Raw genomic sequence first — 24,834 nt, 5'->3', positions numbered from 1 at the left:
TGGTGGGTGGGGCCAGGGCGGTGGTCGCCGCCGGCCGGCGGTGGAGATGGGGCCCTGGGCACCCTTGGCTTGTCGCCGTGGACTTTGGGTTGCTCTCGTATAATACGTGTATACGTGGTGGAGGGGGAGAAGAGAGGATGGGAGTAATCTGAATATCTGATAATGCGGGGGGTGCAGTTTTTGGAGTCGTGCGTGCCGAAAGCGAGGAGAGGAGGGCCTGGGGGAGGGGGCCCCGATCGGCAGCCGAAGCCACAGTCGCACGACAGTTTCTGGGTTTGTCACGGACTCTCGGTGCGTCGTGCTGCGCGCATAAATGCCAAAAAGGTCACCGCGACTAGCGCCCCTCCCTGCTTGTGTCGTATTTTCGGGAAACATGTCAATTGATCAGCTGATATTACCGAAAGTTCGGAAAAAAAATTTTGCCGAAAATTGATAGCGTAATACTCCACCCTCTTTAGTTTGAAATTTAAAAAGACTTTAGTTAAAGTTAAACTGCTTTAAGTTTATAGAAAAATAGGAATATTTAAATATTTTTTGACACAAGATAAATTTATTATAAAAATATATTTAATTATTAATTTAATAAAACTAATTTGGTAATGTAAGAGTAAAATCCATCACCGGTCCCTAAACTTGTACCGTTATGTCATCCCGGTCCCTAAACTCGCAAATCGACTGTTCAGTCCTCAAACTTGTTCGACCGTGTCATCCTGGTCCCTAAACTTGCAGATCACTCGTTTAGTTCCTCCAACTTATTCAGTTAAGTCGCTCTGGTCTCTAAACTTGGATTTGAATATTATCTGGGTCAAATAGGACGGTCTAAAGACTTTATATTCAAAAATAATTCATAACTTTTTCATGTGAATTCTAATAAAGACAAACTTTATATCAAACTTATAGCCCTCGATGCGATTTACAACTTTGTAGTTGAATTGTTTTTATTCTAAGTCATTTTTTTGTCCCAAAATGTAATTTTAAAATTAAAATTTCAAAATCTATAAACATGCAACAATATTTTAGGACCCTAAACAGTTTTAATTCAAAAACTTTACAACTATAAAGTTGTAGGTCGTGTCGAGGGCTACAATTTTGATATAAAGTTTGTCTTCATTAGAGTTCACATGAAAAAGTTATGAATTATTTTTTGATATAAAGTCTCTAGACCGTCCTGTTTAGGGACCGGGGTGACGCAACTGAACAAGTTGGAGGACCTAAACGAGTGATCTGCAAGTTTAGGGATCGGGATGACACAATCAAATAAGTTTGAGGACCTGAATGGTCGATTTGCGAGTTTAGGGACCGGGATGACACAACGGTACAAGTTTAGAGACCGGTTATGGATTTTACTCGTAATGTAAATATTATTATATTTTTTATAAATTTAGTTAAATTTAAAGCAATTTGACTTTGATCAATGTCAAAACATCTTGTAGCCTAAAACGAGGGAGTACTAGTTTACCTCAAACAAGAGCAGAGAGAGTATGTACACAATAAGCTTTTTTTCCCCCATTTTCTGCATCTGCTGCAGCAGAGTTCTTTAACCGGCGTCTCAACCATATGAAGACAATCCTTTTGTATTCGCGGTGTGGTTGGGAAAGAAAACCACTGCGTGTGAATTTTATGATTATATTTTTCGGCTTCAAAAAAATGTTGCAAATGGAGATTTCGCGAACGAGCCTGCAACGGCAAAAGGTTGCACGATTCGTCGGGAAGCTTGGTTCTGTCCTCGAGTATATGGCTGCATGCACATGGCTGTTACTATCTCATAATACTGATTATTCGGAAACTGCCAAATGGGAAGGTTCTGCTCATCGTACGTTGCTTATGTAACTCAACAGTTATGAGTGATTTATCGAGCACTCATTGTTGTCAGTTTGATGGGTAGGAAAGAAAAATCAGTGCATTATGCATTCAGAATAAAATGATAACTGAATAAAATAAGAGGGATATACCATGCCGAGCAGCACACTTGAGATCATGACAAAAATAGGGAAAATAGGGTTTAATTGATTGCTTGAGGGTACGAAACAAACATAAGGCCTGATCCAGCAGGGGAAAGAAAAGGCAGAAGCACTTCAGAACTGGATGACTATATAATACTCCTCCATTGGTAAGATTGATATGCTTCCGGTACAGATAGAGATCACCATTCACCCATAAACATGTCACTAAAAGAAATGGTCAGCGCAATAGTTTTATATGCTTACTCCGTACGAGTTGTTGCATTGATTGTTCCGGCAGGAATGCGCGCCGTGACCTCATCTCTTGCTAATCCTTCATGGTGCACGGAGAAGAGGGAATTTTTTTATTTGCCAAACTAAACAATATTTGTGCAGATCATAGTTATCCTTGATGCATTGTGTTAATCTACTAGCTTCTGTGGCTACTATTGTTATCAGCAAAAGACCAAATTATGTAATCAGTTCTGTCTTCTGTGGCTAGAGCTCCATCTTCCACTAAACAATTAAGACGATAAGCTCAGTTAATTAGTTTGTTCACCCCCTTTCGGCATGCAGCTCTTTCACAACCCTAATCATGCACACTGTGGCCAATAACACGTTGATATGTGTTTCGCAAAGTAGGAGTATATGCTCATCTTGCTTGCATTGGTTGCACAAATCGTCCAAAACCGTCAAATTATTTCGAGTTAAGATCGGATCGTTGGAAGTTGAAACGCTCGCTGATATTGTCTCTTTGCTGGAGTTAGAGAAGAGGAGCAACGCGATTTTTTTGAAGCGGAGAGAAACTTGAGACTAGAAGAAGAATACTGGATTGCAAGGAAAGCAACAGATGGATCAGTCTAAGGCTTCTTTCTCGATCAGTACCGTCCATGTCTAGCCGTGACAGCGGCCGAAAGCTACGTGGTGCCCCCAGCTTACGCCTCGAGATCCGTGCGGCGCCCCATCCGCCGCGGCACGAATCGTGACGTCCGCCGTGTCGCGAGGCGAGAGGGGCAGACGGGTCAATGCGCGTGGGTCCCGGGCACCGACCACGATCCGTTCCCGCCACACAAACGACGCATGCTTTTTTTCTCCTCCTCCCCTGTGGAACCCTCCACGGGATCGAAAAAAAAATCCCACCTCGCCTTTCGATTGCGCGATCACCCACCTTTATAAGCCCGTTTCGCCCCGAGGCGCTCGTCCCCGAATCAGAACCACGCGCCCCATTGGCTCGGCGCCTCCACCGCGCACACGCGCACACCGGTCGCCCGCCCAAAGCCTTTCCCGCCCCGCCGTCTCGCTCGTTTTACCGCAGCATTTTGTTGTTGCTCTAGCGGGCGGCCGGGTTTACTGCACTCGGTGGAATCGCGACCGGTGGTGTGTGAGGAAGAGAGCGCGCGGCGTTGTTGGGTGTGTTCGTGAATCGGGCGGGATGGACGCGGTGGACAGAGGCGGAGGCGGAGGCGGTGGAGGAGCGCGCGGGCACGGGCGGAGATGGAAGGGGAAGGGAGTGAGCGCGGCGATCTCCTCCTCCGCGGCCGAGACGCAGCAGCCGGTGCCAGTTTTAGAAGACGCGCCGGCGGCCGCAGCATTGCTCCGTCCCCAGAAGAAGATCCGCAGCCCCGATCGTCGCCTCCAGCGCTCCATCTCCTCGCTGTCGTCGGCCCCTGCTTCCCCCGACTCGTCCTCTGTCTCCAACCCCATGTCTCCCCCGGCGATGTCCTTGCCGAATCAGCCGCCATCGTCGCGACATATATTTCCGTTCGCGTACGATCCGTCTCCGGGCGCGGCGGCACCAAGGCTCCTCCCGCTGCTGCAGTACTCCAGCTTGTACCCGCAGCCTCTGCTGCCGCAGCAGCAATCACCCTTGCAGAATCAGCAAATGATATCGTTCGGCAGTAGCCAGCAGCAGCAGCAGCAGCAGCCGCAGTTTGGGGCGGCGTCTCCTCTGTTCCCGCCGCAGTTCTTGCCGCCGGAGGAGCAGCAGCGCCTGCTGCTGCGCTACTGGAGCGAGGCGCTGAACCTGAGCCCCCCAGGCGTGCGCGGCGGCGCCCTGCCGCCGTCGCTGTACCAGCACCTGCTGCGCGCGCCTGGGCCGCCCAAACTGTACCGCGGCGTGCGGCAGCGCCACTGGGGGAAGTGGGTGGCGGAGATCCGCCTGCCGCGGAACCGCACCAGGCTGTGGCTCGGCACGTTCGACACCGCCGAGGACGCAGCCATGGCGTACGACCGCGAGGCCTTCAAGCTCCGCGGCGAGAACGCGCGGCTCAACTTCCCCGACCTCTTCCTTGGCAAAGGCCGCACCGGCGGGAGCGGACGCACCAGCGCCAGCGCCGCGGCCTCCTGCTCCTCCTCCTCCTCTTCGGCTCCGCCTACACCGGACGAGAGCCACACGCAGCAAGCTCAGCCGCAGCCGCAGCAGCCTACAGAAGAGTCATCCAACACTGAACCGAAGCCTCTGCTCTTCGTAGCAGAGCAGGACGGCATTCCAGAACCCGAGCTGAATCCTCAGCTCCAGACAGCTGAACAACATGGCAGCGACGGCAACACGGCCATGTTCCAGCCGTCGGTGACGTCCGGCGGCATTTGGGGTCCGGCCGACGAGGCGTGGTTCAGCGCTTGGGGGCCAGGAAGCTCCGTCTGGGACTACGACATGGACAGCGCCCACGGCCTCCTCCTCCAGTCTCGCTTGGCCGGTGAGCAGACCGGCATGGACTACGCCTACACCGCGCCGGAAGTCCTCGTGGCACCGGTGCCGGCGGCAGGGACAGCCATGGCCACTGCCGCTTCCTCCTCTCTTCCTCCTCGTCCTCCCCCTCCTTGCCACAGTCCAACCTTCGCATGGAAGGACTAAACAGCATCACACGCCACTCTTACACGCAGGAACACCTAGGTTGTGAGATGCACACAGGTTGCAAATTTTTGAGACAGCTTGTGGCATCGCACAGTATGATCAGCGATCACATCGCAGGAATATCTCAACTCCTCGAGGGCATTCCCATTCCCGACCTTCCTCTCTGACCAATCTCCTCCTGAAAACCACAAGGAAAAACCCGGCTGCATTTTTTAGGCTGGGATAAGGATGGCCAAATATTACAAGCGTCATCCTTATCGATCTTTCCATGATTTTTCAAAGATGGATTCTTTTAGACATTTGACTAGCTAGTGATCGTATCAGTGTCTGTCACCTGCAGGATTTGTAGTTGAATGTAGCATGTAAGGGTTTAAGGATTCCTGAAAGAGGCTTGGAAAGAGGAGACGGGTTTTATGCTCTCCTCTGTTCTTACTTGATGCTTGTGTTTTCTTCATTTCTTGCACGTACTATCATGTATTTATTCATGTGTGTCTTCTTGATTTGGAAGAGATGTGCCATCGGCAAGGTACTTATTTGTACTGTAGTCTCTATGGTCAATAATAATGAATTGATAGTTGCATGTCTTCCTAAAGTCTTGTTTTTCGTCTTCAAGTCATCGTTATGAGTTCATGACCACAAATATGGACAGACATGTTAACATTAATGGCGCGAGTGTCTGATCGGTGGAATTATTATGTGGATTCGAAATTTCGAACTGTTTGAGAAGAAATTGGGCCAGAAACTCGTAATAGCCCAATGGCCCAGATGGGCCGATCTACTAATAGCTGGGCCAGGAAAGCATTTACAATTGCAGTAGCAACCTTTGCAGGCATCCCCTTCGCCTTCGCCGGTCGCCGCCGTCAAAGCCAAGAGGCGTGCAATGTCGCGGCCGCCGTCGCCGATGCTCTCCGTCCCGGAGAAGAAGACGGCCGCCACCGAGCTCTTCCGGGACCGCCACTTCTTCAACTCGGCCTTCTTCACCGACCTCCGGGAGGCACGCGCTTCCCTCTCCGCTCCGAGCTCCCAGGCGACGACCCAGGACGCCGCCTCCCGCCGCGCGCTCCTACTCCGGTACCACCGCCTCCTCGCCTCCGCGCGCGACGACCCCTGCGACTTCGACGACGACCTCGCCTTCACCTGGCACGACGCCTTCAGGCCCCACCTCAGGCGCACCGCGGCGTCCCTCCGCTTCGAGAAGGCCGCCGTCGTGTTCAACGTCGGCGCCGCCTCGTCGAGGATCGCGGCGGCCGTCGACCGGGCGGCGGTGGGCGGGGTCAAGGCTGCGTGCGGGGAGTTCCAGCGCGCCGCGGGGGCGTTCAGAGCGGCGGGGGAGATGATGGAGGGGGAGGAGGAGGACACGGAGGACACGGTGGATATGGGCCCCGAGGCCTCCGCGATGCTGGAGCGGCTCATGCTCGCGCAGGCGCAGGAGTGCTGCTTCGAGCGCGCTCTCGCCGCGGGGACGTCGTCAGCGGCTTGCTCCAAGGTCGCCAAGCAGGTGAGATTGGATTTGCTCGCTCATCTTCCCTAGTGGCACTGCATTGATCAGAAAAAAATTCCCCTCCCTTGCCTGTTGGCTGTTAGGGTTCTGACTGGGTGAAGCAAATTATGCAAAGAAAATATTGTAACAAAAAATCCTTTTAGATAGACATACTATGATCTATGAGGGGTGCTGTGAGGATGCATTTTCTAGATTTGCTTTTTAGAATACATCCAAACCGGATGTACGCAGCCAATTTATATTTGCTATGTGGCACGCAATTGAGACTGTGAGACATTAGCTCATAACCTATAAATTTGTGCCAACTGCCAATTGCAGTATCGAAAATAGCCCCCTTTGCATTCCCCTTAGAACTATGGCATGATTTGCAGTTAGTTCGTGAAATATTAGCTTTAGCTATAAGTTTATAAAGCCTCCTTTGTGGGAGGCTGGGTTGGCGCTATATTAGCTTATTGTAATACTGTTTGTGCTGAATTACAGTGACAGAAACTTGCAGTAAACTATGCACTATGTAGCACCCCTAACTTGCACAATGTTCATTTTTTACTATCACATCCATTCCAAGAATTCTGTTTTGTGCTAGGAATTCAGTAAACTGAGCTGGCTGAGCATTCTTTGTAATCTACCTTACTGAATACTGATACAGTACAATTCTAGCTTTAGATCATTATGTGAACTATGAGTTAAGTTTGAAGAACAGATCAGTTAATGAATAGACAACAGGAGGAAATATCTGAAGTAAGTTCACGAGCAGCTTCCCACAGGCACTAGCATCAGGACAACTGTTAGTAACATGTCATCACCTTGCATGTCTCGGTCCATCATTTGTCTTACCATCCTCCATCATACATATGAAATCTAATAAATTAACTTTTTAACTGGGTCAAAAGAACTAATTGAATCAGAAGATCTAATACTAGCTGCAGATTGGTGGATGTATTCATTTCCTTCTATGGACCATGAAGTAGTTTCTGAATGAGAATGAAGATCATGTTAGACTTAAGCCTCAAACATCATTCTGTCTGTGCTTCCCGGTTGGCGTAGATAACCTATGATGCTCAAATCCTGATTGTTAAAATACAGATTTACTTCCAGAACCAGTGAACACTTGTTGCAAGGTGGATGTTTTGTTGTATATTATGCCTAAACTGATATCACACCAGCATTTTGTGACCAAAAAATTACTGTGGCATAATTCTTACACTAAGAAAATAATGAATTTTGAACTCGTTCCAACTGCTTTAAAAGTTTGACCAATCATTTCAAAAAGAAATACAGGACTTAGGCTGCATTTGTTTGGAGAACATGGGGAGATTGGTTGTTTCGTTTTCCACGCGCACGCTTCCCAAACTACTAAACGGTGCGTTTTTTGCAAAAAATTTCTATATGAAAGTTGCTTTAAAAAATCATATTAATACATTTTTGAAGTTTAAAATAGTTAATACTCAATTAATCATGCGCTAATGGCTCACCTCGTTTTACGTATCTTCCTAATCTTCTCAATCCCCTCTCCCTCAAACACAGCCTTAGGAAAGCCAAAGTTTACAGATGTGCTATTTACTGTTTCCATCAGGTTATTGGAGCAGCGAAGTTAGCACCCTAACTTGCGTTATCTATAGACTGCACAGTATTCATTTTTTGTATGTTTCATGTCCAAAAGCATCTACATCAGAAAATACCTAACGTTGTGCGTTTTTCTCTAAGCAGGCTGCCTTGTATTATGAAGAAGCTTATGCTTCACTGGTTATCCCTCCACTACAAAACCACTTTGAGAGATCTTGGGTAGCACACATCCTGTTAAAGGCTGCTCTATTCAATGCAGAAGCTAGCTATCACTATGCTATTGAACTGCATGAGAAAACAGAAATCGGTGAAGAGATAGCTCGATTACAGTTTGGAATTAATGCAATTGTCGATGCAAAGAAAGCTGTCCGTGGAGCCCCAGGATCCCTTTATGATGCTGCCTCCAGACTCGAACAAGATATGAACCAGAACTTGGAGAGAGCACTGAATGAGAACAACCGCATCTATCTTCTGCGAGTCCCAGCAGCCAAACTACTAGCTCCTCTGCCAGCAGCTTCACTTGTCCGGTCTGCTTCCCTGAGTGAGATCTTAGATGTGAAGACAGAAACCGGTAATCAATCATCGTAAGGAAACCCTTCACGTTGCAAAAGGAAGGAATCACATGTGTCAGTGCCACTGCATTTGCATGTTAAAGATCGTCTGCTGCAGTGAATTGCAGGGTCGATTACGATTTGTTTGTTTACTTGCTGGGGGTGTAAATAGCCACAGGAACCTGCACTGGCGATTACATGGGTTGTTACTATGATTTACCATACCATCTTTGTGGGCTCGTTATTGTAGACAACATGGATGGTTCATCTACATGCCACTTAACATTTTGCAAGAATATTATGAGGTAGTGCCTTATTTTGTTAGCCATTTTGGCAACTATGGGTCTCCCTCTTCAAGTGTTTGTCTGAAGAAGGCAATGTACTGAACGATCGTGCTGGTGAATGCACCGACGCCATCTCTACAACTGTCAACTGGGATCTGTGCTAATACTCGGGCATATCGGCCGGGAACAGAAGGCTTTCAGAACGTTCTTTATCCACAGAACGTACCGGCTTGGCGGCTCCTCCACGGCGGGGGAACGCAACGCAAGCAAGCGTCGTCTCCAGCGACAGTCGCAAGCGCGGCGACTCGAACCGAGGAAACCAACGAGAAGCCGAGCTGTCCGGTCCCTCTCGTGCTCGCTAGTCGCTACTACTCGCTAGGTGCTCCTTTTGGTTTGGCACGGGCGCACGGCCAACCACAGCCAAGTGTGTGCTCCCGGCCTTATCCATTAACTCAGGTGAGCATTTGCATTATTATTGCCAAATTCTGCTACGTTCGTTCCATCTCACCTCCTGTCGTGGCAATGGAATCTGTCTTTTCAGCACAAAGTTTAAATTTTGATTGAAATTAGAGATGATGTGACTGAAAAGTTATGTGTGTATGACAGGTTAATGTGATGAAAAATAACTGAAGGTTGGATCTAAACTTTGGATCTAAACACAGCCGAAGCATCTTCAAAGTGCACCTTGGCGTATATGACATGACTTGGTCCTATAAGACTCGCATTCTTAAAAAAATCACAAGAATTTGGGCCATGTTTAGTTTTAAGGTAAAAAGTTTTAACGTGTCACATCGGATATACGGATATACATTTAAAGTATTAAGCATACACTAATAACAAAACAAATTACAGATTCCGCCTATAAACTGCAATACGAATTTATCAAGCATAATTAATCCGTTATTATCAAATGTTTAGTGTAGCACCACATTATCAGATCATGGAGCAATTAGTCTTAAAAGATTCGTCTCGTAATTTTACACGTAATCTGTGTAATTAGTTTTTTTATATTTAATACTCCATGCATGTATTCAAATATTCGATGTGACATAATGAAAAGTTTTTCATGGGAACAAAACATGGCCTTAGTGATAAAACGAGGAAACCAGAGTTGCAGGAAGATTTCTGGAGACAAGGTGAGAGAGACAGGGTTCTTGGTCCTCTTGGATTTTATCCCTGAAAATCCTTGAAATTCTCGACATTTCCAGGGCCCAAAACCAGCAAATCCAAGGCATCGGAGAATTTTTTACGCAACTCGGAGAATCGCACACCTCTCCTGTCCCCCCGCACCTCCACCTTTCGTTCCCCACGCCTATCCTCTTTACTCGGTTCTCCCGCGCCCACCACCTGTTCGACACCGAACTCAACCGTCTCTCCACACCGCGCGCGCGCCGCAGCTTAGCCTCTCGCAATGGCGACGACCACCGCAGCCTTGGCGCCGCCGTCCACCTCGACGTCCTCCGTCCTCCTCCCCTCAGCCGCCGCCGCCGCCGCCGCCCGATGCCTCGGGCCGCTGCCCCGCCGCGCGCGCCTCCGGACCGCGCGCCACGTCGCCCTCACCCCCCGCGACTTGTCCGCGGAGGACGTGGCCGCGGAGGAGGCCGCCGTCGCGCCCAAGATCGGGAAGCGCGTGCGAGTCACGGCGCCCGTGCGCGTGTACCACGTCATGAAGGCGCCCGACCTGGACATCAAGGGAATGGAGGGCGTCGTCAAGCAGTACGTGGCCGTCTGGAAGGGGAAGCGCATCACGGCCAATTTCCCCTTCAAGGTGGAGTTCCATCTCAGCGTGGAGGGCCAGGACAAGCCGGTCAGGTTCTTCGTCCACCTCCGCGAGGACGAGTTCGAGTTCATCGACGAATGAGATCGATCAGTAACCGTGACCAAGTAAGCCTAGCGCCTTTTGTTATACAATAATGACCGCAGCTGTGGCATGTGTATATTGTTTCGGTTGTGTGGTGAGAGAGATGAGAGAGACTGAAGAGAGTAGGGAACATGGCAAGGAAGTTGTTTGCTTACTGTCATGCTCTTCCTCCTCCAGTTCGACATCTAATTTTTCAGATGTGGGAAATGTTTGGATGATGATGATGATCGATAGCTATAAATAGTGATCATTCTGTTGTCTTGCTGGCTATGTTTTTTTTTCTTTTGCTGATTCTCTTATCATTATAGTTCTAGTGCGGCAACTAGGAAAATGCACTATTGTGCTATTGAATGCAAGCAAGAGTGCAAGACTGATGTTTGTTGTGTGGGAATCAGCTAGGCAAGTAGAGCTATACATTACTAGCAACATTTGAATCATCATGCCCAATCCATGAAACCGTCAAATTATCTGATCACGGAGCATACATCCTAACGAAGTAAGTTCTCTTAAAACACTCCTTATAGGCTTACAGAAGAACAAACTATGAAGAAGGTGTTTGGATGATGTGGACAAGGATTTCAATCCAAATTCCTCCTATCCAAAGTGGCATTAAGACTGAGAATTCACTATCTATCTTTTGCTTTCAATGAAAAGCTGGGTCCGGGGACCTTTATTCTAAAAAGAATCATTCTCCAGGTTATCCTGAAGAAAATTTGTTAATTTTACAAGATTTGAAAGATAACCTAAACATATGAACAGAACTAGAGATTGCATTAAATGTTTTAGTTTGTGACATTCTCTATGTCCTCAGTTGGGTAGTACGACATGGTATCAGATAGCACAAAGTGGCATAACATGCAGCTACATGTAAACTAGTCCGAGTACTCTTCAGTATATAGTGTGCAAGATGTACTATTTTGTTTTATGTAGTTGTTTTTCTGATCCAGAATGCGATATATCTGGGACTTCTTGGGGCCGTTAGTTGCATACAGATGTCTCAGAACAACCTGCCCGTTAGACTCTAATGCATTGTATTATGAAAGTAGAAACTTCCACTTTGGTCCAAGCCTTTGCATATTGTTTCCGGAGAATTTTAATCCAACCATTTGGAACCATCTATCACCTACCCACAAATTATAAGCCATCAAACAGCCAACTGGGTCAATTCATAACCGTAAAAGAGACATATTCTGACCAAATTTAGTCATAACCATAAATTCAATGCTATGCATACTTATGTTAATTGAAGGTTTTGGGAAGATGTCAGCTTATCTAAAACAAAAATTCTTTTATTTGCTTAACCTTTTGGGAACTACCCAAAATGTGATCTTTGAATTAGAAGAGAACACTACTTATGAAAATTTCATGACGCCATGTTTGAAACTTGCTCATGGGATTTTCATCGATTTCTAGGAAATCACCAATGTGTTCAAAAGATTGAATTTATTTGGACTGAATCAACAAGGAGAAAATGAATGCAAAATGAAGTTGATGCATTGGATACAAGGTAGCCTAATAAATAAGGAATTAATCAGAAAAATCTTATTCTTTTTATGAATATATAATTCTGTTTCTTATGCGATTATGTTTGAAGGCATAATGCAGACTGCACCAAGTAGCAACTAAACATCAAATAAGACTTACATTAAGGCTTTAAAGAACGATGTTGTAAGGATCATATTGCAATTTGATTGTGTGTGCGAGTTTCTCCAGTAAATTTGTTTACTGCAGTTAATTTCAATTTTTTGCTCAATCTTCTGCAAAAGTGGAAATGGCTTCATGAAAGTGCATCTTTGCATGGCACAATGTCGAGTTGACAACTTAAAGTGATGCTTCTGCCCTATGGCTAGATAGACTATAGAAAGGGTTCAAGGATTCAATGTGGACGGCATTTCCTTTTACTCTCTGCAGCATTTTGTTGTAAAATTTCTTCTGTTTATGCATGATGACTAATGCTCTGTTCGGTTAAAGCTCAAATTAGACAGAATCAGCAAGTTGTGACTTGTAAGTTTAACATCTGCAAGCATTATACTACACTTCCTTTTTAGAACCCTGAGGTGCCACACTGTCTCAGTTATGTGTTTAACATCTGAAAACATTGTACTTCACTTTTCTCTTTTAGAGCCCTGAGGTGTCACAGTCTCAATTGTGAATTTACATCCGCAAACATTGTTTATAGTAGTAGTGATCCTGAGGTGTTATTGTCTGGTGAACTCTGAGGACTTGTGTTTGTTGACGTACTTTAGATGTTTAGCACTGCTATTACCGAATGCACCGAAATAAAATCAATTGGTATTCGCTATTGATTTGTGCTGTGAGTGATGCATTTTCTGTATTCTACATTTCTGGTATCCATTTCAGGTTTCCTTCAGCTATAAATCAAAGTCTCTGTTTTACCGTACTCCACTATCGTTCTTGTGCCTTTCATGAGGTTTGCTCCCATAATGCAAGTGGTATGCCTGATGTAAATTTGGCATGAATTTCGATGAAACCACTCAAAGCTATGGACAGTGACTCCAGTGAGCCATGATTCTGCTTTCTTTGGTTTGTCTGATGAGAAAAGCACGCATCCATTTTTCTTTTTCGCATTCTTTTACGTCTTCCCCCTTTTACTCCTCTTTACATGTTCAGCCTTTGTGGAGCTATACGTCTGTTCGCTGACATTCTACCTGCCATTTAAATGCGTCCTTCGATTTTGCATAGTACTCCGTAGCCCGGATCAGAACGGTCAACTTGGAAGCTCCCTGATGCCTGAGCTAGCTTTGGATTCTCTTACTCCATTTGAATCCCCCAAAGGCACCATTGGTCAATCCATGTGTTTCAGTCCATGTGAGCGTGGTCCGAGCGTACATAAAAAACCTATCCTTTCGTATGCGCCGGCAGCGATTCAAGTCGTACGCATACGTGAAATCGTGAACCATTGATGCCACCTGGGGTCATCAGGCCCCAGTAATTGAATGGCTAAACTGCAACAGCTGATGAAATCCATCAGCCAATCAATTTACCAATCAATGGCTGCGCCTGATCCGCTTTGCTGCCCACTGCTCCTCCATTTTCCTCTCACGCCGTCCACGTGAAAAAAAAAGAAAAAAACCAATCTGGAACCTTGTGGTTTGGTTCACTTCCCTCTCTCGGCCGCGCGAATCTGGCGGCGCTGCCGAAGTGCCGATCCGATCAAAAAGGAGGGGTTTTTGCCACGGATGCCGCGGTGGCGTTTTTTGGGCTTTCTGGCGTGGCGCAACGGTCGGCTTCTCTCCGGGCGTTCAAAAGAAGAGGTATTTTAACGCAACGGTCGAATTCTGGTGCGACAGGAGGGCAAAGGGAATCGCCCGCGAGCGTGCAAATCTTGTGCGTCTGCGTGTCGTAGGCAGGAAGCCGTTGGGTGAATCTGGATCGGGCTCGCTCGCGTCGGATGCCCAACGCCCATTTGAATCGCCGTGCAGATACAGTAAGCCTGTTTGTGACAAGTGACAACGGGGCCCCGCATGGTTGAAGGCTTGAAGCCGAGCAAAAATGAACAACTTTTACCACCGTGACGCTTCGAGGCTGCAAGAAAGGGTGAGAACTGAATCTCACAGCTCAGCAGCATTTTGCCCACAAAGAATTACTACTAGTACTTCGTTTCTTTTCTTTTCCTTAAAAAAAAACCCGTCCGCAGCTGATGTACCGGGTGCAGTTATTGATTTATGCGTGCAATGCATTAGGGCATTCCCAACCCAATAATTAGGATGGTGTCCATAGCATTAAATAAGCTGCCACATATAATAAAAAATGATGTGTCAAGTAAATAAATGAGGAAAGAGAAGAATAGTAGTGGAATAGTAGTGAGATAAGTAGCATTAAATTTAAATATGGAATAGTAGTGTTTGTATTGGAAGAGTAATGTCTAGTACTAGTTTCTTGATGATGTGGAGTTTATGGAAACTATGTCTATGTCTAGTGTCTTGGGTTGGGAATGCCCTTACTGGTAGTAAGCAAATACTGCGCTGATCTGCTGTGCTGGCAGCCAGGCAGTACTGGTAAACGATAATCAAAGCCAGATACTCCTACATTAGTACCACTATGCCCTATGCCAGTTAAATCACTGTCCGTTTTGATGAATTGAGATGGATAATCAGGGCCCCAGCCTCAGCTTCCTCTCCGTGAGCCGTGGAGCCGTTACTCGTGGACCATCACTGCCACGGTCTAAACACAGCAGATCAGTCCTCAAACGCCAGGTCTACGGTCTCCTCAACGTTCGCCCCACCCGTGCGCCCGAATGCAATCAGCGAGAGAAGATTTGAAATCCCCCCCTCTCATCATCTCATACATCAGCAGCCATCAGCCACGCCCATGCACGCAGCTCGCAGCCGCTAACACAAAACACAACGCATTCCAACACATAATTAATTCCCCCTAATCCGCTTCCCCCCAAGCACTGCATAAATACCACCTCCTCGCACTCCAACTCAACCTTCCTCTTCTTCTTCTTCATCATCTTCTTCCGGTTTCCTCTACCATGGGTCTCTGCTGCAGCAAGACGCAGAAGGAGACGACGCCACCGCACGGTGGTGCAGAGGCCACCACCTCCCCGCAGGTGAAGAGGAAGTCCGGCAAGATCGCCGCGGACGACAAGGGCAAGAAGACGAGGGCGGGCAGGGCGGTGGAGGCGGCGGGAGACAAGAAGGCGGTGTTCGTCGTGAAGACGAAGTCCGGGGCCGTGAATGTGGAGGAGAGGAGGCCGGTGGTGGTGGTGCCCACCATGCCGGTGCGGACGTCGAGCTGCACCAAGGAGGAGGTGGACGCGATCCTCATCCAGTGCGGCCGCCTCAGCCGGAGCTCGTCCGGGAGGGCGGCGTCGAGCGAGACGGGGGCCGGTCACCGGAGGTCGAAGAGGAGCTACGACTTTGATCAGGAGAGGAGACCCGGGTGTGGTGGTGGTGGGGATGAGGAGCGCGATTGGGAGAGGCATGGCGGCGCGGTGTCCAGGCCGTCGCCTCACCGGGGCTCGCCGCAGCGGAAGCGCTCTGGTAGTCGGGAGAGGAGCAGCGGCGGCGGCAGCCGTAGAGCGAGCCGATCGCCTGGGCGGCGTGCCGAAGGTGTGTCCCCTGCACCGGCTCCGGCAGGTTCCGGCGGAGGCGGCGGCGGCGGAGAGCGGGTGGTGAGACAGCAGCCGGGGAAGATGGTGTCCGTCCCGGCGAGGGAGAAGGCGCGCGCGCCGTCGCCCGCGGCCGCGTCCGGCAAGAGGTGCGCGTCTCCGAGATCAAGCTCGCCTGCGAGGATGGTGGCTGCAGGGAATGAGAATGCTGGAGGCGGGCAGATGACGGCGGCGCAGACGCCTTCGCTGAGCCGGAGCTCGTCGCCGTACAGGCGCAGCCCCATGGCGGAGATCGACGAGAACTCCCTCCGCAACAACAATGGTGCCAATCACCACAAGGTAAACAACCTATACAAATTTCGAGTTTTTTTTATGCCAGCTATTGCCGCAATTCCCTCCTCTTATCTCAAATCCCTCGCGTGAATCCAGAAAATTTCGGAAAACGCGCTCGCCATCGCCGCCGCTCCCCAGAAGGCCACGGAGCGTTCAAAGGAGAAGCCGAAGGTCGTGGAGGAGACGGTCCTCGTTGCGGCGGCGCCGCCCGCGTCTAAGACGACGGCGACGCGCACGGCCAGTGCCACGGCCGAGAGCCTCAACACGAAGGCCCGGTCTCGCCGGGCGTCGCGGGACTTCGACCAGAACACCAACTCGTACGCCACCCAGCTCCTCGAGGACATCCAGAGCTACCACCAGCAGCAGAACACCACCTCCGTGGCCGCCACCGCCGCGACGCTGCCCAGCTTCTCGCTCCCGGCGTGCGTCTCCAAGGCGTGCTCCATCCTCGACGCCGTGGCCGACCTCAACTCCTCGTCGTCGGACAGCCACTCCTGCGAGCCCGACCGCTCCGCCAACGACAGGGGATCGGTCAACGCGCCGCTCGGCGGCGGCATGGACGACCTCGCGGAGCCGGGCGTGCACAAGAGGCACGCCACCGCCCCACGGGGGGACATCCGCGGCGGCGGCGGCGAGACCGAGCCGCAGGAGTCCGCCGGGAGCAACAGCGTCTCCGGCAACCCGTGGACGCCGTCGTGGGAGCCCAACTCGGTGGAGTCCACGGACCGGACGTGGAGCGCGTCGCGCTCGACGAACAACGGCGACGAGGTGGTCGAGCAGGGCAGCAGCAGCCACGCCGGCGCGCGCAGCCCGCTGAACCGCTCCCGGCAGAGCAGCAAGCAGAGGGCGGCGCAGCCGGAGCACAGCGTCCGGTCGCGCGCCGGCAGCTCTGGTGGTAACAGCAACAACGTCGTTCATCGTGGACGCGGTGCTCATCGCAGCGGCGGCGGCGGCGGCGGCAGCGTGGCCAGCGGCCGGTCGGGTGTTCGGGCCGTCTCGGCCATGTCATAGAAGGAAAAAATTATCCATGTTACTCATGTATGCTGCTGTTAGGTTGTAGAATTTGTGATCACTGCTCAGTGTCATTCGTAGTAGATTGGGTTTCTAGTGGCAAGATGGATTGCTGCTTCAGTCACAGATGTGTTTGTGGATTGTGGTCCACTGTTTTGGTTTAGTGATACATTGTTCAGATGTAGGTCATTGTGTGACATTGGCAATGTATACTCTTGTCGTCAGTGTTTAGGCTGCACACTTGAATCTTCTGGTGTATTGATTTCATATTCATTTCCAGTTTATCGGCAGGTTCTTCTGTTCTAGCTCAGCATATAATGGATTCATTTTCCATTTATGCAAGATTTTATTTTTGTTACAAAGCACGTTGGTTTATAATCTCTATATACTATCATTTCAAAAACCCAATTCCAGATTGATCATTGTAGTCCGGGTTCAGTACCACAATTCCAGATTACTCTCTCAAGTTTCTCCTATCAAAACTGCAATTCTTAGGATCGGAGTAATTTTCTCAATGAAATGAACATGGAAACTTAGTACAAGTCACTGAACATATCATGGTTATTCAGTGTTCATGAATTTCTTTTGGCAGGGAAAACAACATAAAATTGACGAAACACTGAAAATAACACAACTAGAGCTTTCGTAGCTCAGTTGGTTAGAGCACCCGTTTAGTAAGCGGGAGGTCCTGAGTTCGACTCTCAACGAAAGCATTTTGTTTTAGTAGTATTGTTTGAATTCATTTTTTTCTCTTCATCTTCCAAATGTTCTAATTCAAGGGTTTTTGTTCATATATACTGTTCAGATTCAAGTTTCACCTTCATGTTTCAAATGTTCTAATTCAACCTTTTCTCTTCATTTGGGAGACACTTTTGTTGTGTTGGGGCGACGCTAATGGGCGGGTGATCGCTGCCAGCGATTACCCCCCCATCCCACTATACGTCCTCTCCCCTTCTTCTCTTCCTAATACACCATAAATTTTAAAATAATAAAAAAACAAAGTTAGAAAATTTTATGTATAAAAATACTATGTATAAAAAATATTCAAATTCAAATTTAAATTTGAATCGGATATATAAACTTTTTACTTATGAACTTTGGGTCTATAAACTTTATGTGTATAAACTTTAGGTGTATAGAAATACTATATATAAAAAAATTGAATTCAAATTCAAATTCAAACTTGAATCGGGTATATAAACTTTTGACTTATAAACTTTGGGTCTATAAACTTTAGGTGTATAAACTTTAGATGTATAGAAATAATATATATAAAAAATATTTGAATTCAAATTTAAATTTGAATCGGATATATAAACTTTTGACTTATAAACTTTGGGTCTGTAATATTTAAGTGTATAAACTTTAGATGTGTAAATTTTAGGTGTGTAAACTTTAAGTGCATAAATTTTTTAAAATAGAAAAGTAATATGGTGTAAAAAAAAGAAAGTGGAGGGAGGGGGGGGGGGGGGGATTGATCGCCCGGAGCGATTCATCGCTGGTTAGGATTCTCGGAAGTTGTTTCCGCCTTCGCGGAGACGAACCCCTGTGGCAAGATGGGCCCAGCTTTAAGAACAGGCATTTTGCTGGATTTACATGGGCCGAGATCGGCCCAACTAGTCGGCCGAAAAGCCGGCGAGAAGACATCAAACCAGCCGCCGCCCCTACCCTCCTCTCCCTTCGGCTTCCCCACCACGACAAAACCTCGTCCTCATCGAGTCAAAACAACCCATGAAACCCTAAAACCCCAATCCCCCCAGCCCAATCCGCCATTGCCTCCCCGATGCAAGCGTCCGCGCGCCTCTACACCGCCGCCGCATCCAAGCGGGGTGAGTAATCGGAGCCCTCCACATGGGTAATTTTGCTTGAGTTTTTTTTAGGGGGGGTGGCTGCGGTGCTGATTCGTTGTTCATCTTTGTTTGTTCTGTTTCCCAGTGATTGCGGGCGTCTCTAGCACGATCTCGCGCTCGTGCCACCGGACTTGCCGATGGAAGTCACATGCCGCGCCGCTGTCCGCTCAGGAGGCGCCCAAAGGGCCAAAGAGGATGACCAAGCAGGAGAGGAGGGTTAAAATAGAGAAATTTGTTGAGGAGTAGGTGGCTTTGTCCTGTTGGCATTTGTGAATCTTGCGTTGATTTGAGTTAGGAGATTTATGGATGGTTTATTGGTTTTGCATTTAAGGCTGTGTTTAGTTCACGCCAAAATTGGAAGTTTGGTTGAAATTGGAACGATGTGACGGAAAAGTTAGAAGTTTATGTGTGTAGGGAAGTTTTGATGTGATGGAAAAGTTGGAAGTTTGAAGAAATATTTTGGAACTAAACACGGCGCAAGTAGTGTGCTGTTTAGACCATCTCACTACTTGAACTTCAAACCTAGAAACCGATGTTGTGAAATGTAGCGCGACTTTATCTATTATGTGTTGTGATTGCACATAACTGATACGGAATAGGTGGCTCAAATGCAGCGACAACATGACTAATAGTTCATGCTTCTTCGTGGTTTTGCTTAGTGCAGGTATAAGGCATCGAATGATGGTAAATTCCCCACGATGACGACTGTTCGTCAACATGTTGGAGGGGGTCACTACACGGTGAGGGAGATAGTTCAGGAACTTGAGTACAACCAGAGAATGTTACAACTGGACCAGTCTAAGGCAGCTGAGCTGCCCGAAACAGCTGAACATTCTGAGCATTTAAAGCCCAAGGATGTCCATGGAAATGCTCAATTTAATTCTGAAAGCTTCAGTGGAAACCAAAATACAGATGACCTTCACCTCTCCCAGAAAGTTGCTGCTACCAGCACTGAAATCATAGATAAGGTGTGTTTCTCCCTGTTTTGCCTTTATTGCCAAACAGTACGTTAAAATGTCTAAAGTTCACCCATTTTGACAAACTTTTGTGTTCTTTATGCGCTTCAAGCGTGCAATCTAAAACCTGATTCCAATCTTACAAGCCACCGCGGCCATAAATTTCATATGCCTTATACGTGTTTTTTTCAGACTGAAACATGGAGATTGGAAGAATCACAGATGACATCAGGCACTTCTCATTACACTGGAGAAACAGAAGCTGTCAAGCAAGACCTTCACACTGCAGATAGTTTACAGGGTGCAAATGAATCAATCAAGTCATGTCAAACAGAAAGTGACAGCATAAAGGTTCTAATGCTATGAGCTGAACATTTCCATGAGTTCATTATTTTGTGCTGATACAAAATTGTGTAGCCATTTTTCTCAAAAATTCTAATACACAGAATTGTGTATGCAGAATGAAGATTCCATATCTCTGGGACTAGATACTAAATCAGATCCAACTGACCTAGAACTAGGGGAAAGCAAATCTGACAAGATAGAGCTGAATAGTACAGCAAGGTTTAAGAATGTCAGTGAACCACCTGTATCAGATCCAATTGAAGGTGATAAGACGGTCAAGGCAAATGTACTGGACAGGTATTGCTTATTACGTGCTATATCCTTATTTTCATGTTAAAGCCGATGTATTATCAAGTGATTTGTTTCATTATTATAGTATTTAATTTAATAACTGGTTATGTTTGCATTATTCAGTGTTTTTGTATGATCAACTACTTAAACTATGGAGTATTATTGCTTGCATCAATTAATGATATCAAATGAATACTACTTTAATAATCTTATGTTCAGCTCTGGCCACTACACAAGTTAACACATTCTAGTTCCATTGGTGGATGTTCTAAGCATGACTACTTTATTATAGTCATGCATTTTGTCTTTTGATTCCATTGCTCAAATGGGACTTTCTGACTTAGTGTACCGCCTGTTTCCACTAGTTTGATAACAATCATAGAAAATCATTATGTGTTAGAACACTTTTCTGAGTTTCACTCTTGGGTCAATTTGTTTAATACAACATGCTGATTGTTAAGTATTTCAGTTGCTCTTTTGTCATTTTTTCATGCTGGATGTCTTGTTAATAACGTGTCCCCTTTTTATTTGTTTTCATACAGAGAAGAGAACCCGGAGGTTGAGCCGAAGACAGGTCTTTTTGGGAGCCTGAAATCTTTTGCTTCTGGGATCAGAAATTTTTGGAGAAAACTGTGAATTTCTTGTTATGTCTGGAAGATGACACATTCCTCTTGCTGCTACGACTTTGCGAGGCTGGAGCAAATTATGACGTTTTCTGAAAGCTGTAGAATTGGTTATCAGCCTTTGAAATTTGTGAGCCTGAAGCAAATTGTAAAGTCGCCTTTAAGCTACCGAAGTAATGGTCAAATTCATGCTGTCACGTTACTGACAAGCTAGGTATGAGCATTGTGTATCCATTGGGCGATCATTTTAGTTTTTGGTGACAGGGCCAATAGTTCTGTTTCCATCCCATGCAATTACATACGGCAATCATGTTCGAGTTTCCACAATGATTAACAATATTCTGAGGGGGTGGGACGGGAGGAGTTAAGCTAGGTAGGAGTATGAGCATTGTGTATCCAGTATCCATTGGTCGATCATTTTAGTTTTTGTTGACAGGGCCAGTAGTTCTGTTTCCATCCCATGCAATTACATACGGCAATCATGTTCGAGTTTCCACAATGATTAACAATATTCCGAAGGGTGGGAAGGGAGGAGTTAAGTACGCATGTAAACTTTAAACCATGAGTTCCGTCCAATTTCAACCGTTTGTTTACATAGGAAAAATTGTAAAAAAGAAAAAAAAACAGCTTTAAGCAGCTTTTAACAAATCCAGGTACAAAACATGCTCTAGCAAGCAGTACAAAATGCCTAATATACAATCTACACACTAGTTCTGCTTTCCATCTAAACCAATGATCATTCTTCATCTGAACTCTCGTAAGCTAAACCGAGCAAGCTTCCAGTTGCATTCTGTGGCTTGGACTCTCTCGGTTCAACTGGTTTCAACAAAGGCTTCTCAAAACTGACTGCCCCGTCCCGCTGAGATGATTCCTTCCTGGATCCTGATTGGCTCTGCGGGGAGGACACTTTGTTGACAGAATCTTCTGGGCTCTGCTTAGGTTTATCGTTCTCTGCTGGTTGTGAAGGGCTGCTAACTTTTGTCCGTTTCGGTTTGATCCCGACAATATTCTTCAAGAGATCTTGTTGCCTGTCCAGACAACATGTGCCCATAATAAGCAAACGGACTGTAGATGGAAGTAAAACCTTTGTTACACACAGCTTACCTGATATCGCTTTTAGGTTTAGGCTCGACTCGAAGAGCCGCAGGAACAGCAGGTGTAGAATCAGCTAAAATTGCTGCTTTGTGATGTCAGAGTTAAAGAAACTCAAAGAGATTGATAGAAACTAACATAGAAAACACAGGTTGGTGGCTATTCCTATCATGCTATACTGCTATTTTGACCTGTGAATGGAAATTAGGTAATTATGTAAAAGGAAAAAAAAAAGCAATTTGACATAAGACTGGTTTGAGCTATATTGAGCTAATAGTCCCTTTTTTTTTTTCATGAAACTGTACTATGCAAAACATAAGCTATGACTAAAAGAAGAGGATATCTTAAAAGCAGCAAATGCACGCTTCTCAGTACGGCGAAGAAGACGCTCTGCGTCTTCCTCAGCTTCCATTTGTTCTTTTAGGTACAGTAAATCATCACTGTCCAATGCTGAAAAAACATCGACACATAAAACAAAGTTAATGAGGAACCTACACAGATTCATACAAAAAAACAGAGAGCATGAAATACCTCCTCGCCCATGAAGGTAACCTCCCCGTTCACCAGCAACCTCCTGCATCTGTCGTCATCAACCGCCAAGTAGAGAGCCAAAATCCCTGTCAGGGCATGTTATCAGAACATTGCACATAGATGCCCGTGGGAAGCACCCGATAAGAAAGCAAGCTTTCGAAAGGAAAAAAGAAAAGGTAAATCATTACAATTGCCCATAACCATTAACCAATTTAAGCGCTATTGCTTCAACAGTTAAATATATATATTCATCTTCATAGATACTTCAAGCAAAGGCAATTTTTTGTCCTATTAATTCAACACATAGGAATCAGCCAAGTATCCCTTGAATTCAGATTAAACGCAAGCAAAGTACCTAATGGAGGTGGGTCATGAGCAACTCAAATTCAGGAGAAAAATTAACATAATACGAATACAATTTGTAAGTTCAAAAACAACTGATTCCATTTATTTCCAACTGGTTATGGTGTTTATGCACTAGGTTTCCACCACAACTATTTTTCGATCTTGAAAGTTACTTTTATACAATCCACCTAGCTTATTCAGGGTTGGGTATAGCGAAAACTGAATCAAGCTGAAGGAACTGAGCACAAAAGAAAAGGCTGGAGATTACTGTTCCACAAAAAATATGTGTAAACTAAGCAATAGTCCACCAGAGCAGAAATGCACAAAACATATGTAAAGCCAGATTGACGCCATATGCACCAAGCCAAGCAAGGCCATCGTATTCAAAATCCAAATCATGAGGTTTAAGCATTCAACTAAAAAAGCGCCAGCTAATATCACCTAATTAGCTCGGAAATACTAAAAAAAATTCCCCCTAAATATAATAAGGTACCTACAAAATACAAATGCAGCAGCCTATTTCACCGATATACAATACCATAATCTCCAACACGTTTGCAGTTATATTAAACGAGAAAACGCTAGAACACAAGCCTATCTAAATAACGCCAGAAATTAGCGATACGATCCGGTCTAACCTTTGCGACCATGCGCTGGAAGGTGATGTCCTCATCATCAATCTTGTCCTTCCCCTTCCCCCACTTCCTATCTGCAGAACCCAAAATCAATATTGAACAACCGAAAGCGCACAGAACATCAATGGGGGAGAATAATAAACCGGGAAGAAGGAAGGATGCGCCGGAATCGCAAACCTTTGGGGTCGCTGAGATTCGTGTACTCGCGGACCTCGCGACCTGACATGGCTGCCGGCGGAGAGGAATCGGAAGGTCGGAGGCTCGGAGACCTAACCCTAGCTCCTGTTACAAGAAGCTTCGAGACGTGTGGCTTGGCTGATGCCTCTGGGCTTCCCGTTTCGCTTGTCCGAAGTGACGATGGAATAAAGAGAAGAGGCGATCCACGCAGGCTCGAGACGAAGGGGGTATGATGTTAGGCAGGCCGGAATCATCCGCTAGAGCCTCAGGCTGGGCCTGTTTATGGAAGGCCACATGGGCCATGGCCCAGCTTGAAGCCACCCATCTCAGCATATTTGGCAGAAAATCTAATTATAACGCATTTTCTAGAGATAAACTTTAGGTTTTTCTTTGGAAGGGAGTGTTGAGTTGTGATCCAAATTCATTTGCACTTAATAAAAACCAGCTTCTGCTAGAGCGAAGTGGAGGCCCTGCCGGATCGTATCGTAATCCCTTTTAAGGTCCCACCTCATATATATACCTCTTGTAAATCGTCGTGCGGCGTTGTAACCTTACCCTGATATAGTGAAGATATTTTGCTGGCTGGTACCCATGGTTTTTTCTCTCCTTCTTTAGGAGGGTTTTCCACGTTAAATATCGTGTCATCTATGATTGATCTATTGTTCTTTATCGTTTGTTTGCCTATCGTTTCCTAACATGGAGGATCTTCAAAACGAATTCATGGGAGATGAACTCTGAAAGTCTTATGAAATTATGTGTTTCAGAGGATTTTACGTGTCTTCGTGGCCTTCAAGAGGAAGATTTGGGTTAGCAAAACAAACCCTTATCTACTTATGGAATTGGATCCCGATGCATTTTTACTCTATTATACGTTATATAAGAAATAGGCCAACCCTAACCCGTAGGGTGATTGGGTCTGTGTCTGTTCTTTGGCCACCCATACTCATCATATAGGGGTGTACCAATGTATATCTTCTTGAGTGCACATGATTCTAAATAGATTGTCCTTCTCGA

The 24,834-nt window shown here is 46.5% G+C and overlaps 6 protein-coding genes and 1 non-coding gene across 8 annotated transcripts; 6 read left to right on the top strand and 1 right to left on the bottom strand.

Moving 5' to 3' along the window:
- The first annotated feature begins 3,148 nt into the window (after positions 1-3,148).
- Positions 3,149-5,378, top strand: LOC9268771 (ethylene-responsive transcription factor ERF054). The gene has a single exon (XM_015772133.3). It carries the CDS (start codon positions 3,373-3,375, stop codon positions 4,792-4,794), a length of 1,422 nt encoding a protein of 473 aa, XP_015627619.1. The 5' UTR covers positions 3,149-3,372; the 3' UTR covers positions 4,795-5,378.
- Positions 5,379-5,604: 226 nt separating this feature from the next.
- LOC4330097 (vacuolar-sorting protein BRO1) lies at positions 5,605-8,768 on the top strand. Its single transcript, XM_015772134.3, has 2 exons — positions 5,605-6,292; positions 8,003-8,768. Exons 1-2 carry the CDS (start codon positions 5,675-5,677, stop codon positions 8,444-8,446), a joined length of 1,062 nt encoding a protein of 353 aa, XP_015627620.1. The 5' UTR covers positions 5,605-5,674; the 3' UTR covers positions 8,447-8,768.
- A 1,203-nt stretch (positions 8,769-9,971) lies between these two features.
- Positions 9,972-10,824, top strand: LOC4330096 (ferredoxin-thioredoxin reductase, variable chain). The gene has a single exon (XM_015767986.3). The coding sequence runs from the start codon at positions 10,105-10,107 to the stop codon at positions 10,552-10,554; it is 450 nt and encodes a 149-aa protein (XP_015623472.1). The 5' UTR covers positions 9,972-10,104; the 3' UTR covers positions 10,555-10,824.
- Positions 10,825-15,004: 4,180 nt separating this feature from the next.
- LOC4330095 (uncharacterized protein At1g65710) lies at positions 15,005-17,213 on the top strand. Its single transcript, XM_015768626.3, has 2 exons — positions 15,005-15,970; positions 16,061-17,213. Exons 1-2 carry the CDS (start codon positions 15,053-15,055, stop codon positions 16,973-16,975), a joined length of 1,833 nt encoding a protein of 610 aa, XP_015624112.1. The 5' UTR covers positions 15,005-15,052; the 3' UTR covers positions 16,976-17,213.
- A 401-nt stretch (positions 17,214-17,614) lies between these two features.
- TRNAT-AGU (transfer RNA threonine (anticodon AGU)) lies at positions 17,615-17,688 on the top strand. The gene has a single exon. It is a non-coding gene; the product is annotated as a tRNA-Thr (tRNA).
- Positions 17,689-18,657: 969 nt separating this feature from the next.
- On the top strand, positions 18,658-21,367 carry LOC4330093 (uncharacterized). The gene is made up of 6 exons (XM_015772012.3): positions 18,658-18,804; positions 18,911-19,067; positions 19,490-19,793; positions 19,974-20,132; positions 20,242-20,423; positions 20,960-21,367. The coding sequence occupies exons 1-6, from the start codon at positions 18,759-18,761 to the stop codon at positions 21,051-21,053; spliced, it is 942 nt and encodes a 313-aa protein (XP_015627498.1). The 5' UTR covers positions 18,658-18,758; the 3' UTR covers positions 21,054-21,367.
- Positions 21,368-21,575: 208 nt separating this feature from the next.
- LOC4330092 (uncharacterized) lies at positions 21,576-23,978 on the bottom strand. 2 transcript variants are annotated; one of them, XM_015772016.3, is made up of 6 exons: positions 23,821-23,978; positions 23,647-23,717; positions 22,664-22,749; positions 22,476-22,582; positions 22,145-22,224; positions 21,576-22,068 (listed from the first exon to the last, which is right to left on the bottom strand). In XM_015772016.3, exons 3-6 carry the CDS (start codon positions 22,710-22,712, stop codon positions 21,777-21,779), a joined length of 528 nt encoding a protein of 175 aa, XP_015627502.1. In that variant the 5' UTR covers positions 22,713-22,749; positions 23,647-23,717; positions 23,821-23,978; the 3' UTR covers positions 21,576-21,776. The 2 variants fall into 2 exon arrangements, with proteins under 2 accessions (XP_015627502.1, XP_015627501.1); XM_015772015.2 differs by having other exon boundaries at positions 22,664-22,712.
- Positions 23,979-24,834: the final 856 nt, after the last annotated feature.

Source organism: Oryza sativa, chromosome 2 (genome assembly GCF_034140825.1).
Source record: "Oryza sativa Japonica Group chromosome 2, ASM3414082v1".
In the NCBI taxonomy this organism is placed as follows: Eukaryota; Viridiplantae; Streptophyta; class Magnoliopsida; order Poales; family Poaceae; genus Oryza; species Oryza sativa.
Note: the sequence above shows the minus strand (reverse complement) of the source record. Positions and strands in the feature narration are given on the sequence as shown.

Bases quoted from the DNA above. Each gene is read 5' to 3' on its own strand.
- LOC9268771 (XM_015772133.3), top strand. From the start codon at position 3,373: ATGGACGCGGTGGACAGAGGCGGAGGCGGAGGCGGTGGAGGAGCGCGC.
- LOC4330097 (XM_015772134.3), top strand. From the start codon at position 5,675: ATGTCGCGGCCGCCGTCGCCGATGCTCTCCGTCCCGGAGAAGAAGACG. The intron at 6,293-8,002 runs GTGAGATTGGAT...TTCTCTAAGCAG, and splicing joins GCTCCAAGGTCGCCAAGCAG to GCTGCCTTGTATTATGAAGA.
- LOC4330096 (XM_015767986.3), top strand. From the start codon at position 10,105: ATGGCGACGACCACCGCAGCCTTGGCGCCGCCGTCCACCTCGACGTCC.
- LOC4330095 (XM_015768626.3), top strand. From the start codon at position 15,053: ATGGGTCTCTGCTGCAGCAAGACGCAGAAGGAGACGACGCCACCGCAC. The intron at 15,971-16,060 runs GTAAACAACCTA...GCGTGAATCCAG, and splicing joins ATGGTGCCAATCACCACAAG to AAAATTTCGGAAAACGCGCT.
- LOC4330093 (XM_015772012.3), top strand. From the start codon at position 18,759: ATGCAAGCGTCCGCGCGCCTCTACACCGCCGCCGCATCCAAGCGGG. The intron at 18,805-18,910 runs GTGAGTAATCGG...TCTGTTTCCCAG, and splicing joins CGCCGCCGCATCCAAGCGGG to TGATTGCGGGCGTCTCTAGC. The intron at 19,794-19,973 runs GTGTGTTTCTCC...TGTTTTTTTCAG, and splicing joins GCACTGAAATCATAGATAAG to ACTGAAACATGGAGATTGGA.
- LOC4330092 (XM_015772015.2), bottom strand. From the start codon at position 23,869: ATGTCAGGTCGCGAGGTCCGCGAGTACACGAATCTCAGCGACCCCAAA. The intron at 23,718-23,820 runs GTTTGCGATTCC...TGGGTTCTGCAG, and splicing joins GAATCTCAGCGACCCCAAAG to ATAGGAAGTGGGGGAAGGGG. The intron at 22,713-23,646 runs GTTAGACCGGAT...TGATGACGACAG, and splicing joins TCCAGCGCATGGTCGCAAAG to ATGCAGGAGGTTGCTGGTGA.